Source organism: Cryptomeria japonica, chromosome 3 (assembly GCF_030272615.1).
Source record: "Cryptomeria japonica chromosome 3, Sugi_1.0, whole genome shotgun sequence".
NCBI lineage: Eukaryota > Viridiplantae > Streptophyta > Pinopsida > Cupressales > Cupressaceae > Cryptomeria > Cryptomeria japonica.
The window spans coordinates 785,254,669-785,271,217 of record NC_081407.1 but is presented as its reverse complement, the minus strand read 5'-3'; the positions used below and the strand labels follow the sequence as shown (position 1 = coordinate 785,271,217).

General features: G+C 35.3%; 1 protein-coding gene across 1 annotated transcript; it reads left to right on the top strand.

Moving 5' to 3' along the window:
* The first annotated feature begins 292 nt into the window (after positions 1-292).
* LOC131069560 (probable leucine-rich repeat receptor-like protein kinase At1g35710) lies at positions 293-1,725 on the top strand. Its single transcript, XM_058005061.2, has 2 exons — positions 293-761; positions 959-1,725. The coding sequence occupies exons 1-2, from the start codon at positions 293-295 to the stop codon at positions 1,723-1,725; spliced, it is 1,236 nt and encodes a 411-aa protein (XP_057861044.2).
* The last annotated feature ends 14,824 nt before the right edge of the window (positions 1,726-16,549 follow it).

The following is a 16,549-nucleotide window of genomic DNA, read 5'->3' as shown; positions in this document are numbered from 1 at the left end:
TTCTCTGCCCGACTGGACACCCCAAATACCCCTCTGCAATTGGTCTGGTCTTACCTGAGATCCCTCCTCTCACTCTGTCCTTGCCCTCAATTTGTCGTCTATGAATTTAGGCGACACCATCTCTCCTATCTTAGAGAATCTCTCCTCTCTTCGATCCCTCGATCTCTCGGCCAATGCCCTCACTGGTACGATTCCACCTCAACTCGGCTGACTATCCTCTCTTCAACACCTCGATCTCTCCGTCAATGCCCTCACTGGTCACTTTCCACCTCAGCTCGGCCAGCTTTCCCGTATGCAGAAACTCTTGCTGTACAACAATCAATTACAAGGAACAATTCCGCCCTCTCTATCTGATTGCCGCAGTTTGTATTTCCTGGCACTCACTTATAACCGATTGCATGGCAGCATTCCGCCTGAGCTGGGTTGCCTCACAAGCCTCAAGTATATTTACTTAGGAGCAAACAATCTCACAGCTACCATTCCCCATTCATTAGGAAATTTTTCCGCGTTAGTTTATTTGGAATTGGCAGAAAATGATCTGACAGGTACCATTCCCCCTGAATTGGGCATGCTCACTGACCTGCAATTTCTTTCGCTTTTCACAAATAATTTATCAGGTACCATTCCCAGCTCTTTCGGAAATCTCTCAAAATTGACTGACTTAGATATTTCAGAAAATGTTCTCACTGGTGAAATTCCACCTCAACTTAGCCAACTATCCTCTCTTCAATACTTCGATCTCTCCAACAACGCCCTGACAGGTCACATTCCAGCTTAACTCAACCAACTTCTTCGTATGCAGAAACTATGGCTGCAGAACAATCGATTACAAGGAACAATTCCCCCTTCTCTCTACGCTTGCCGCTGTTTGGATGAATTGGATCTCTCTTATAACCAACTCCATGGCAGCATTCCGCCACAGCTGAGTGATCTCACAAGTTGAAGTATCTTTACTTAGGAGGAAACAATCTCACGGGTAGCATTCCCCGTTCCTTAGGAAATCTGTCCGCCTTGGTTGAATTGACATTGGAGAAAAATGATCTGACAGGTGCCATTCCCCCTGAATTGGGTATGCTCACTCAACTACAGGTTCTTTCCCTGTGGGGAAATAACTTATCGGACAACATTCCCAGATCTTTCGGAAATCTCTCAAAATTGAGCGATTTGGAGTTGTCAGGAAACCTTCTCACAGGTTCCATCCCCACTAAATTGGGCATGCTAACTCACCTGCAAACTCTTTACCTCTTTAACAATAGTTTATCAGGCATCATTCCCAGCTCTTTGGGAAATCTCTCAAAAGTGACCGAATTATATCTATTCGGAAACTATCTCCAAGGTCCCATTCCTCACGAATTGGGCATGCTCGTTGACCTTAAATATCTTCACCTTTTTACAAATAACTTATCAAGCACCATTCCCAGCTCTTTGGGAAATCTTTCAAAATTGGTTAATTTAGAATTGTCAGAAAACCAGCTCCGTGGAAAAATACCAGATTCTCTTGACAGCCTCCAGCAGCTAAATAATCTCTATCTTGAGCAGAACAAGTTAACAGGGGAGATACCTGTTAGTTTAGAGGGATGTCAGAAGTTGGAGGTCCTTCAGTTGTCAGAAAACCAACTAAGTGGAAAAATACCAGAAATCTTTGGCAGCCTCCAGCATCTGAGATATATTTATCTAGCGCACAACAAATTAACAGGGGAAATCCCTGTGAGTTTAGAGGGATGATAGAAGTTGACGAAGCTGTACCTATCTTACAATTACCTGTGGGGAAGGATAGCTCGTTAGATTCGCCGAGTACAACAACGTTGCTTATACTACTCCAGGTATTTTTTTTTCGCTTTTCTTTATCGTGGCATTATCATTTCGAATACCCTTCTAAGATTTTAATGAATAAAATTGGTTGCAGAGTATGGATTGGGCTGGAGTGTTGCTATAAAAGATAATGTTTGTAGTAAATCAATTATGAAGTGTTTAATCCTTCTTATTTTTACTAGTTATGTCGAGAGTCTGGAGTTTTATCCAGCTACTTGGTGCAGAGAATCACTATCATGTAACAAGCCATGTTAGCTTTGAAATAAAGCATTTAATTTTATAATATGAATTTGTCTAATGAATTGGTTCGAATGTCGGAACATATTTGTTAAATAGGCTCTCAAGTCGTATGGAAGATTCTGGGTTTTCTTCAGATCTCAATGTTTGAATATTTTCTTCAACAAATCAATCCTGTAAAATATTATCCCAGCCCAATGGATATTATTGAAAAGCATTTTGTTTTTTTTATTCTCTATATCTACGACATCCTCGAAATTCTCTTTCATTGCTACTGATTAAATTTAGCAGTTTCTCTGCCAGATGGTTCCATGGAACATTTCATGGGTTAGCGGACATTTTAGTAAGTAGGATACAACAATTTCTGCTACATTTTAATTTGTTCACGAAAAAAACCAGTGTTACATATTGAGCAGCCACTAAAAATTTAGAGACAAGACTGTTTCTGTCCCTTGATCTTTTTAAGGCACTGCGAATATATCGGAGAAGCTTAGAATTTCAATAAACTGTTGGAAATGGTAATCCCAGCTATGGATTATCTTGTCATTACTACATTGAATCTTATTTTCTCTGTTCAGATCTGAAATTTAATCTTATCAACAATTTTTTTTTTTTTTTTCAATAAAAGTGGATTATTCCACTAAACTTTTTTATTAATATTTTTTTATTTTTTACACAGGATTCAAAGAGCATATCAGAGGAAAGAACCCTGGGAAGAAAACTTCCGGTCACAACTCATAAAATAAACCCATAGTATCTAACGGATCAGTTTATACACCCCGCCCAAAACCACATACAAAATGCAGTCACAACATATATAATATCAGTTTTGCATAGAGCCCATATGACAATTTGCCAAAAAAACCCATCGGATAATTTTCAAATGTATACTCCACAGCTACTATCAATGGAAGAAGACATAATTTTCCAAAGCCCTGTGCCAAATCCTATGAGCCAAAAACCTTCCTGCCAAAAAAAAAAGTATCAAAAAACTTTTGGAAAAACACTATTGTATCAAATACCATGAGCTCGAACTCTCCTCTAGACAACGAACATGAATACTTGAAATGAAAGGGGAAAGTGGGAATAATTATCATCATAAAATTTTACATCAACATTACGCAAGAAAATCACATAACTATTGCTGCAAACCTTCCCATACCCTAGAAGGAATTTCTTCAAAACCCACCTCTCGTTGATTAGCATTGCTATCAATGGCTAAATTTGCCAAATAAATCGCAATCTTATTAACTTCTCTGTAACATTGGGATACCAAGAAAGATTCAAACAATTATAATTTTTGTAAAATGGGATCAAGTATATATTGCAAATTCCAACAATTCGATTTATTTTTCATAACACATTGAATAATCACCATAGAATCACCTTCAATTATTAAGTCCTTAATTCCCAAAGAGATTGCCATATCCAATCCAAAAGATAAAGCATGAAATTTCATATAATTGTTAGTTTTAAAACCAATAGCATGACACTTAGCTCGAATAAAATTTGCATTGTGATCATAAATTACCATGCCTACCCCAGCCGACCCAGGGTTACCACGAGAGGTCCCATCAAAATTCAATTTAAAGTGCCCCTATGGAGGAGGTTTCCATCTAGCAGAGCATCTCTTACCTATCGTATCATTCTTTTTTAAAATTGAACCATGAGAGGGTAAAATTGACAGCATCTTCCAAACTCTAGTAACTCTACTATCCCAGTGCAAAAAATAAGTAAGATTTTCCAAATTCTTATAAATAAACGACAAAGCAACCTCAGAGATTGAAGACTCAATTTTTAATAGAACCTCAGACATAGGAGAACTTGTTTTTTTAAATATCCTGTTGTTTCTCGCTAGCCAAACATTCCAAATCATAATAGATGGAGATATGATCCAAAGGTATGCATAAAAAGATGAGGCAAACATAAAGGGCTAAGATCTAAAATGGGAAATGAGATCCTTACCAATAACAAAGGATATATTTAACTTCTCAAACAACCACTGCCAACATTCATAAGCATAATCACAATGTAGGAACAAGTGTGAAGAAGATTCCAAATTTTTGTTACAAAGGACACAAGGGAAAACAACAGTAATACCAAGCCTGTCTAGTATCATACCTATAAGGACTCTATTCTGAACTACCAACCAAGCAAAGGCTCCAGCTTTAGGAAGACAAGCCGAATGCCAAAACAACTTACAAGGCCAAGATGATAAATCTTTAGCAACCATAAGAGAGTTGTAACTATCTTTAACAGTGTACTTACCAGAAATATTCTTTGTCCAAATAAGTTCATCCTCAGAATCAAAAAGAAATACAATTCTATCCACCCAAAACTTCTCAAAATCTAATTTCATACTTTGATCAACATCTAAGAAATCAATCGACTTCCACCTAGCTAGCTTAAGGGGTCCACTAGTCACAATTTCAAAATAATCTGCTACAAAAACACCCCAAAGGGAGGAAAAAACAATGATAAGAGGAGACCAATCCCTAATATTCACCAAAGGTGTGTGTCCATTCCATACTTCATCCCAGAATCTGACCTTTCTACCATTATGAAAAATCCATTAGAGATGAGGCAAAATAACTGATCTATATTTACAAAGGAAATTCCAAATAGTAGAACTCGAAGGCAAATTTGAGACTTTAAAAATGTACTCTCTCGGTCCATTATTTAAATATTTGGCAAACATAATCTATGCCCATAAGGAGCTAGGCTTGTCATATAATTTCCAAACCAACTTAGCACCTAAGGCTAAATTCTAATTCTCCAGACTCCGAATTCTTGTTCCCCCAAGTTCCTTAGGCAAACATACCTTATCCCATGCAACTAAAGGGAGTTTCTTCTTGCCATCTTTATTATTGTTCCAAAGAAAATCTCTAAGAGTATCTTGTAAACTAACAATAGCTGCTTTTGGAGACTTCAAAATAGACATGAGATATATGGGAACAACATTCAAAATAGACTTGATGAGAACAATTTTACCCGCCAAAGTTAACCATCTATGATTCCATGAGAGAATTCTTTTAGAAATAACCAAAATAATCTTATCCCAAAAACCAATCTTATCCTGTTTAACAAAGAAAGGAATCCCAAGGTAAGTACATGGAAGATTTCCAGTCTCAAATCCCCAAAAGGATTGCAACCTATGCTGAACCAGTTGTGATGTATTAAGGAAAAAAATCTTTGATTTATCACCATTCACTTTCTGACCAGAAAATGATGCATAATTCTGTATTATTCCTTTAATCACTTTTGCCTCAACTAACGAAGCATGTCCAAATAACATAGTATCATTTGCAAAGAGACAATGAGAAATAATTTGGGGAATATTCTGAATCCTGATACCTTTCCAAAGCCCCCCACTTTAGCAGCCCTAATAGCCCAACTAATGGTTTTAGCTAGGAGAATAAACAAAAAGGAAGAAAGGGGATCTCCCTGTCTCAAACCCCTAGAGGAAGTGAAAAAATCACAAGGAAAACCATTAATTAAAACTAAGAATCTTGTAGAAGAAATACATGCACGAATACATTTGACCTAGGCCTTTGAAAAACCTAATTTCTCAAGAACATCACATAAAGCCCCCCACTCCACTCTATCATAAGCCTTCATCATGTCTAGTTTAAGTATCATGGCCGGGGTTCTTTGGTGGGTGGAAATAGAATGCAGCACCTCATGTGCTACAATTGCACCCTCTGTTGTCTCCCTTCCGGAAACAAAACCATCTTGCTCCAATGAAATGATCCTAGGTAGAATTTTTGCCAACCTAAGGGAAATTGCCTTCATAAATATCTTATACAAAGTGTTACATAAAGCAATGGGGCGGACGTCAACAAAAGTCTTAGTGTCCTCTTTTTTAGGAATAATTGCTATCATTGTAGTATTAAATTCTTTTAAAATAAACCTATTTCTCCTAGCTTCCTCGAGAGCCAATAAAACATCATTTCCCACAAAATCTCAACATTTTTGAAAAAATAAAGAAGTAAAACCATCTAGTCATGGAGCTTTATCCGGATTCATGGAAAAGACAACACTCTTAACTTCTTCTAAAGATAAGGGAGACATCAACATCTTATTGTCTTCCAAAGATACTAAAGGAGGAATATTAGATATAATATCATTGCTGAGATTTCCATTTTCCGAAGATAATAATGACTTAAAAAACCTAACTGCCTCTGAAGCAATGTCCTCTGGCTTTGTCAATAAATTCCCATTCTGACACTGAATACAAGATATCCTATTCTTACATTGAAAAAAATTTGTGTTCCTATCACAATCTGAAAGCCATAACTCTCTAAATTTCTGTCTCCAATAGATTTCCTCTCTAGCTAACACCTCCTCAAGCTGTAATTTTAGTGACTTCAATTCATCAAAAACTTGTGGCACCATACCATGTTGAAGCACATGAGTATTAAGACACTCAATCATATCTTGAATCCTTTGTTTCTCCTGAAAAATGTTCTTAAAATGCGAGATATTCCATTCCCTAATATTCAATTTCAAATAACTTAACTTCTTAGCAATCTGAAACATACGGGACCCAGAACAAAAATGAGCAGAATTCCACCATTTCATAAGCAGAAGCAAAAAGGAAGAATCCCTAAACCACATGGGCTTAAATTTAAATGGAGACTTAAAAGAAGCCCTATCCTCAATAACTGAAAGGGAAATTGGAAAATGATCAGAACCTGAGATCGGTAGACTAGAGGAAAAGAATTCAAAATCTGAATCAATCCAATTCTCAGATAACAAAAACCGATCTAATCTCTCAGCAATCTGAGAAAAATCCCTTCTCATGTTTGTCCATGTGAAAACCCCATCTGAGACTTACAATAAAAAAGGCTCATATCAGAAATGAAATCCCCAAAGTCATCCATAATCTTTTTATTAGGGAAAACACCTCCTCTTTTCTCATCTAAATCAGTGATAGCATTAAAATCACCCCCGAAGATATGTAAGGAACCATGTTTTAAGGGAGAAGAAATCCTCTTTAATTCACCCCATAACTTACTCTTCTCTTGAATTCTTGACGGAGCATAAATGTTAAAAAGTCAGAATTTAACCTTCGAAATCTTGCTTATAACTAAAGTCAACATCTAATTTGTAGCAGATGTCACTAACTGTACCTCAATATTATACTTATTCCAAAGGAGTGCCAAACCTCCTAAAGCACCACAAGCAGGAGAAGAAAGAAAATTCCACCTTATCCAAGATGAAAAAACCAAATCAGCAGACTCCTTTGACAACTTTGTTTCTTGCAACATAAAAATATCACACTTAATTAAGTCCATCTGGACTTAATTAAGCGTCTCTTGTTAGGGGCACATTCCAAGAAATAATTCTCATTGTCCTCGAGGGGAGGCCAAAGCTCCCCTCTTCCCATTAATCGGGGAATTTTTTCTTTCCCCAAAGCAACCTTGCAAATTACGTTTCACAGCCGTTGATCTTGTCACAGGAGGACTAGTCACAGATCTTTTACTCCTCTTTCTTTTTACACTTACAGAAGTTAGGCATGTTTTCTTAAGCCTATCAACAAATTTATTACTGTGTAGTAACTCAGATCTTATATCTAATCTTTTCAACAAATTAATTATTCTGTAAGTCCATATGTTGCACATGCTCTACAGATCTTGAGTTATGGTTCTTTCATGAATCATATTATTAATTGATCTTCTATATATTGAAACGAGTTTGTAAGTGCTCCTCACTCTGTGATGAGTCCAGCTCTGTAGATTTGTAGGGAGATATAAGATGTTATAAGTCTGAAGTTGTCAAGCTATGTGTCTACAGCAGAATGTAATGTTGTTTGTGTATATAAAGTGTCGAAACTCTCTCAGATCTTTGTTAGATGTAATAAACTATAAATTAATATGCCTGTTTTCTGTTATTTATCCTCCCCTGTTTCCTACATAAACATCATTTCAGACTAGAGAATTTTAAATTATAAAGAATGTAAGATGATCTCGAATTCTGATATCTTGTTTAGGTCATCTACTCACCCAGATGATTTAAAACTCTTCTTATTAAAACCCAATTCTCAGAACTGCGAAAACTGATATGTTCATCTGAGATCTGAGATAATCAGAGTAGCCACAAAGATATTTATTTCTAGCTGCAGAGAAGGCCGTTTATATTTGCAAGCTGTGAATAGAAGCGGTGAATATCGGGGGCAGACCAAACGGTGGAAGGGATAAACACTGAGAATACATAGTTGGCATGCACAAAGAAGAAGATAAGGCTAAGAATAGATAGTCGGTGAGGAAGGCCGGTTCACTCACGACAGCGGAGATGGTTTTAACACACTCTGGGTGAACAGTCCGGTGATATTTTATGTCTGAATTTATCATCTTTAGTTAAGAGTTAAAGATTGAGGGATAAGTTATCCAATCTTATCTTTTATGATTTTCGAATTTTACATTTAATAAGACTTGATTTCTTTAATTTTTGATATTTAGTAACTTATAAAAGTGACTTATTCTTCATTTTGATAAATACATTGGTAAATTGATCATGAAGAACTAAAATTGAGTTTAACCTATCAAAATATTTCTAATGAAATGACGTATTCAATGTTTCGATAAATACATTGATAAATTGATCACGATGAACTAAAATTTAGTTTAAACTATCAAAAAATTTATAATCAAATGATCAATGATCTTAGTTAATTATACTTTAAGTTTTCTTATGAAAACTTTATTTCTTTTCTTAAAAATATTTTTAATTTGTTAATCTTATCATTAATCAGGTTATTTCATATGCTGTTATATTGTTACAATGTATTTTATTTCTATTGATGATAATGAAATACTTTAAACAAAGTTTTTGGATGCTTAGAATTTACATTTGATTTCAAATTAAACATGCAATCTAATGTACTTTTCCTATTATAAATAGCTCAGATGGAATCGGTATTTTTTATATTCTTCCCATTCAAAGATATTTATAGATATATACAAAATATTTAAGTTGCTTCTACCACAAACATCCCTAGATATTTGTTTACTGTGTAGAACTGAATATTACTTGAATTTTGCATTAATCTTGATAGTAGATTGACAACATAAGATGTGTAAAAATATTAACTAAACTTATATATAGTGTCATGGGTATCTTTTCAATATCATCATCTATGACCAACTTCACATCGACATCTAATGGTGTGTTCAATGGTTTACAAATATTTATTCAAATTTATCAATGAAATCAATTATGTAGTGTTCTCATGAAATTAAAATCCCTTCATTCGACTATGTGACTTTAAAGTGAATCAAACCCAAATTCATCATTTTAAATACACTCTTCATTGAATTATTTAATACCTTTGTTAATATTTCACTATTGCCAATGTAATTCAAACAATCATTATGTAAATATCTCATAAGTATGTCATTATAACTTTTAGAATTGATATTAAGTGTAGGTTAACTTTCACCCTATTAAAGCCATCCTCATAATTTTTTTTATCTATTTTATTGTATCAATCTATTTGTGCTTGCTTGATATCTTAAATGATATTATTTAGCTTCTAAATTTTTGGTTCACGTGTTATAACTTCATATCCTTATGATTTAAGAAATCATTTAAAAAAATCCATCATCAAACTAATATATTGTCCACTTAGATTATGCTGCAAATGCCAAAATAGTTGTTAAAGTACTTAATCTTGCTATTAGGGCATAATTTTCATTATACTTTTTATTAGGCTATCGTGATAAGTTTCAATACCAATCTTGTTGTATAGGAAAAAAAGAGTTAATTAACAAATTTTTAAAATTAATTTCAAATGCTAGGTATTAAATAAGATGACATTACTTTCCTATTTACCTCCAATTACAACAATTTCCTCCTCTAGCTATCTGTATTAGTTTCACATGTTCTCACAATCCTAGGCATTTTTATTAGAGGGAGTAGATTTGGGCTATTGATTTCAAATTTCTATATTAGGATTGGCTCCATAGGATATTAAAAGGAATTTCTTTATCATTTGGAGAGGAAGCTCTTTGGAGGTCAATTATTGTGGTGGTCTCCAAATGTCTAAGGTTCACTTTTTGATGTAGGTTAGTTGGGAATGCTAGTTCAATTCTGTTGGATTATTGGGGAGTTGGATTTGGTTGTTCATTGTTGCTGCTAGGATATGTTCTTGTCATTGATATCAACATATTCCTGTGAGTTAATTTGAAGAATTTGGGAAGAGTTTTTGATCCGGTTTTGTAGTTTGGTTTTGTTGATCACTATTTTTCAGAATCTCATATTTCCTCTGGTATATTTCGGTATGATCAGATCCTATGCTGAGACTTCGGGATATTGTCTTGGATGATCTTGTAAATATTTATTTCAGATGATTCGTGATTTGGTGCTCTGCAAGTTATCTTTCCTTGTGATAGTTGTTGATTGGTTGTGTTCTTGAGCATTGAGATGTTGACCGATGAAGATTTGAAAAGAGGTGTTGGTGCAACCGTTCCAGATTATTCTAACGTGTTTGCTGGTATTACCTAGTTGTGTCCTATTTGTTTTGGCGATCTGCATCGATTGTTGTGCAAGTTTTGGTGATTTTTATGAACTGGTGATGATTTTCATGTTATGCCATATTTCTAGTGGTGTAGCGTGTTGCGGGTGATCTTGGTGGGATTTCTGGTGGATGTGATCATTTGGGAATTTCAAATAGGTCCACGCTATGTAATATAAATCATAATATTTGTGTCGTGGTTGATCTTTGTATCGTGTGATAGAATTTTTGTAATTGTGAGTTGAGGGTTGAGGGTTTAGCTGACATTGTTATCAAGGTTGATGATTTGCATATATAAGTGAGATGCTTATGTAAGTTGTGTGTCGGTATTGTGTCCACATTGTTAGAAAGAGTTAAATATGAAAAATAGAGATTTATCATTTAGTGAAGTGTTGTGTTGAGATTGGTGTTGGAGAGCAGACAACTGTACTTAACCAGAACTGTCATCAAGCATTTGTAGATGCTATCATTGCAGTTCATTTCTTCCAGATTGTAGTTTGAATCATATTGTAAGTTAGTTAGACTTCCTTGAGGGTTGTATCCTTTCAGGCAAATATATTTTGAGCAGTGAGCTCTATGGAGTGTGCAGGAATGCATGTGCATTCCCCATTATAATATTTTCACATACTACTGTAGAGTATCATCTTCCTGTGGGTAGGATCCCACTATGTTTTTTCCCTTAACCGGGCTTTCCATGTCAAAAATCTTGGTGTTGTGTGTTGTGTTGTTAATTTACTTATTTGTGTATTGCTATAGTTTATCAGTTCTAGTTTTGAAGTTTATTTTTTGTATCCGGTGAAGATTGATTCACCCCCTCCTCCGAGTCTTCCTTCTTGATTGTATCTAACAATTGGTATCAGATCTAGATCCTCTGATAGAAGCTTAATCGCTTGAGGAGATCCAAGATGGCAGCTCAAGGTATTCTTTTCAAGAAAGATAGTCTGAGGTTTGATGGAAGCAACTACACTATGTGGAAGAGCCAGATGGAGGTGCACTTGAAATGTCTTGGAGAAGATTACTGGAAGATCACCAAGAATGCCTATGTTGTTCCTTAGAACGGACCATCTACTCCTGATGAGGTTAAGGAAGCTGAATATAATATCAGAGTGAAGGAAGCATTGCTTAGTGCCTTGACTGATTCTGAAATGACAAATGTAATGGGACTTCATACCACACATGAGATTTGGGAGAAGCTTGAGATCTTGTATGAAGGTGATAGTCAAGTGAAAGTTGCTAAGTTGTAGAGTTTGAAAGGGAAGTATGAGACATTGAAGATGGGAGATGATGAGAACATACATTCATACATGGCTTAGGTGAATGAGCTTGTCCTTGGTATCGGATGTGCCGGTGGAAAGATTGAGGAAGATGAGATTGTTGCTAAGGTTCTGAGATATTTGCCTCCTTCTTACAAACATAAGATTGTTGCTATTGATGAGATCTAGAGTGTAACTACGATAACAAGAGATATATTGGTTGGAAAACATGCTGCATTTGAAATGAGTGAATTTGGAGAGTCACATGGAAAGTCTGAGACAACATTTAAAGCATTATCATTTGTATCTGGTAAGAAGATATATGATCTTGATGAGTGTAGGATATCCAGATATGAAAGAGAAAGAAGAGAGATAGCACAACAAGAAAGAGAGCTTGATAAGCTTAGAGCATTCATTGTCCAGAGATTGCCTTAGAAAGCTGTCGATAAGTATGATGGAAAGTTGCCCCTGAAATGTTTTTCTTGTAATAAGATAGGACATTTTGCTTCTAGATGCCCAAAGAGAATGGCTAAGTATGACATACATGATAAGTTTGATAAGCATGATAGGTATGATAGATATGAGAAGCATGAGAAGTATGATAAGCCTTATAAGTCTAATTGGAAGTTTAGGAACCAGAAGAACTTTTATTATGTTGCAGATGAAGGTGTTACAGATGATGAATCAGAAGGAGATGAATTTGTGTTTATTGCCATTAAAGAAGATAGAACTATGCATATTGATTCCACTAGCTGTTTTGTTGAGGAGAAAGCGTTTGCTGCTAAGGTAGAAGAAGAGGGTGAATGGGTGATTGACAACGGTTGTTCACATCAAATGACCGATGATAAAATAAAATTTGTGAGCATGGAAAAGTATGACCAAAATTTATGCCGGTAGATAGTTTATCAGTTAATTGCAGTACTGGTAAAGATTAATGCATGAAACAGAAAGACAATAACATCCACAACATATAACACCAATGTTTGTACGTGGAAACCCTATAGGGGAAAAACCACGGTGGGAAACCTTACCCACAATCAGATGATACTACTGCAGATAGTATGTGTATACAAATGGGGTCTACACATGCAGAAAGGCCAAACGCCTAGAGCTCACTGCTCAAACACAAAATGGGAGTCACACTGACTACAATTGGATGGTTAAATCCAATAAAGATGTACTACTCAAAATAACATCTTTCTATGCTGGATTCAATACCGGTGTAGTTCTGATATGTCTTCACAAAACCTTCCTTTAACCTTCAAATGATGTCTGCGTGTATAGCTCTACTTATTCTCGCATATACCAAATTATTCCTTCCTTCACATTCGCATTCTCATCCTCATTGTGATCTTACAAATAAGATGTTACATTTATACCATAACCTAAGACCAATTTTAGTAGGCCGGCTCTAAAAGATATTACAATATAAGCAATTTATGAGTAAATCAATAACCGATGCAATATCCAATTCAACATGGCGGCTTAATGCATTTACAACATTGATAAATCATTTCCAAAGCGTGTCGTGCTGATCTAGAATATTTAAGCCTGCCGGTGCTTATCCAAGACCTATTTGCCGGTAACAACAAATATGCAAACTCGAATATACCAACGAACAAGTCTCCAAGACAAAGTGTCCAAACAATGTCTTCAACATAACAAAGTGTTTTCCATGTCATTCCAAGTGCCGGTGAATAATATATCCTACTGGTGTACTAGATACCGGTGACTGTGCATAAAGTCACTTGCTTGCCGGTGAATATTGCCAATGCTTTAAAGTGCCAGAGTTGAAAAGTGTTAGTAGGTGTTGACATCAATGACAAAACCATATCAACATAACCAAAATACCAACAAGATCTTGAATGCCTCTGGTATAGAGATTGCATCTGGGACTTAGACTAGGAAGGCAACATTTTTTATTTGACAACGGGTGAGAAAAGTTGTTTCATTTCTAAGATAGATGAGAGTTGGCTATGGCATAAGAATGTGTCATGTAAAATTTGATTCATTGATTAAGATTAGCTCTACACAAGCTATTAGAGATTTGCCTAAAATTGTTAAACCTATTAATCAGGTATGTAAGGAATGTCAGTTGGGTAAGCAAACAAGGATTTCTTTCAAGAGAAAATGGTATACATCAGATGAATTGCTGGATCTTGTGCCTACTAAACTATGTGGACCTACAAATGTTAGAAGTGTGCACGGTGATAGATACTTTATGTTTCTAATTGATGATTATTTTAGGATGATGTGGGTTGTCTTTTTTAAGGAGAAATCAAAAGCATTTGAGAAATTCAAGATATTCAAAGATAAAGTTGAAATTGAGTCCGGATTGAAGCTGAAGTGTCTGAGATCTGATAGAGGTGGATAATTTTGTTCCAGTGAGTTCAATTCCTTGTATGAGATGCATGGAATCAGAAGACAACTATCTGCTTCTAGGAGCCTATAGCAGAATGAAGTTGTTGAAAGGAAGAACTGTATTGTTTTGGATGCTGCACGAACTATGTTGATTAAAGGAAATTTTTCGAAGGTCTACTAGAGAGAAGCTATTAGTACTGCAGTCTATACATTTAATAGAGTTTATATCAAAGGTGATACCAGTAAGACCCCTTATGAGCTTTGGTTTGGTCATGTTCCTACTCTGAAATATTTCAAAGTTTTTGGTAGAAAATGTTATATCAAGAGAGATGAGGATATTGGAAAGTTTGATGCTAGAAGTGATGAAGGTATCTTTTTGGGATATTCTACAAAGAGAAAAGACTACCGGTGCTATAACAAGAGACTGAGAAAGATAGTTGAGAGTGAAAATGTGAAGGTGGGTGAAAACATTGGGAAGGAGATCAAAGCTTATGATGAAGGTCAACATGTTGTTTTAGCTCCTATTCAACCTGAAGAGTCCAAGCGGAATGATTTGGTAGAGACTATTAATCCGGATGTTGTTGTTGCTGGTGATGATGTGCAGGAACTTGAAGATTAGAACTTTCAGAAGACTCTAAGGTATGTAAGATTAAATCATTCTAAGAATCGGATTATTGGTGACAAGAATACAGGTGTGATGACTACAAGAAGGTTAGTTGCAAAAGAAGTATGTTTAATTTCCAAAGTTTAGCCTAAAGATGTTGCTAAATCTTGTAAAGATGAAAACTAGATAAGAGCCATGGAAGAAGAGTTAGATCCGATTGAAAAGAATAACACTTGCGAACTTGTGCCTAAACCTAAGGATAAAAATGTTATTGGTACTAAATGAGTTTTTAGAAATAAATTGAATGAAACTGGTGAAGTAGTAAAAAATAAAGCTAGATTGGTTTGCAAAGGGTATTCATAGCAAGAAGGGATAACTTTGCTCCAGTTGCCAGAATTGAATTTGTTAGATTGTTGCTTGCTTATGCTGCTTATAAAGATTTCAAGGTATATCAAAATTGTATTTTTGAATGGTGATCTAGAAGAAGAAGTTTACATGAATAGCTTGATGGATTTTCACTATAAGATGATGGAGACATGGTATGCAAGTTGAAGAAAGCACTTTATGGATTGAAATAAGCTCCTAGAGCCTGGTATGCTAGATTAGACAAATACTTGTTGAAATTGGGATTTACTAAAGGTGCTGCTGATAGTAATTTGTACTTTAAGATTGAAAATGATAACATTCTAATTGTTGAAGTCTTTGTTGATGACATTATTTTTGGTGGTGATGATGATATGAGTATGAAGTTTGTCAGTGATATGCAGAAAGAATTTGATTTATCTATGATTGGTGAGATGAAATTTTTCTTAGGTTTGCATATTGCATAGACAACAAACAGTATCTCTATATCTCAAACTAAGTATGTGAAGGAACTATTGAAGAAGTTTAGACTAGATGATTCCAAACTGGTTGGAACTCCTATGGTGAGTAGTTGTAAATTGTCTAAAAATGATGAATCTCCTAAAGATAATCAGAGTTTGAACAGATCTATGGTTGGTGGACTCTTATATCTCACTTAGACTAGGCCTGACATTATGCATGTTGTGTGTATGGCTGCTAGATATCGAGTTGATTCGAAGGAAAGTCATGTCACTATTGTTAAAAGAATATTCAGATATCTAAAGGGAGCTGAGGATTATGGTTTATGGTATCCAAAGAATGATGATTTCATGTTGTGTGGCTACACTGATGCAGATTGGGCTAGTGATGTAGATGACAAGAAGAGTACTATCGGTTGAGAATTCTTTTTAGGTAAGAAGTTGGTTTCATGGGCTAGCAAGAAACAAGATTAGATATCTTTATCTATTGTTGAAGCTGAGTATATTGTTGCTACTTGTAATTGCACTCAGATAGTTTGGATGAAATAAATGTTGAAAGATATCAGAGTTATTCATGATGAGCCTACTGTTATTTACTATGATAATTCCAGTGCTATAAACATGTCAAATAATCTGGTGCAACATTCAAAGACTAAGAATATATCAATCAAATATAACTACTTTAGAAAGCAAGTCAGTGAAGAGAAGGGGAAGCTATAATATGTATCTATAAAGGAACAAATTGCTGATATTTTCACAAAGCCTTTGCCTGCAGATACATTTATCTATTTGAGAGAAAACTTAGGGGTATCCACCTCTCCTAATGAGGACTATATGCATTGAGTTGCATTGATCTGGTGAATTTCAGAGCCATATTCTTTTATCCAGATTGATGAGTTGGTACTACTCCTCTGCTGGTGTAGTCTGTTGATTTGGTTGTTTATGT

Excerpts from the sequence above, each read along its gene's own strand:
- LOC131069560 (XM_058005061.2), top strand. The coding sequence starts at position 293 with ATGCAGAAACTCTTGCTGTACAACAATCAATTACAAGGAACAATTCCG. Across the intron at positions 762-958 it reads CTCCAACAACGCCCTGACAG|GAGGAAACAATCTCACGGGT; the intron begins GTCACATTCCAG and ends ATCTTTACTTAG.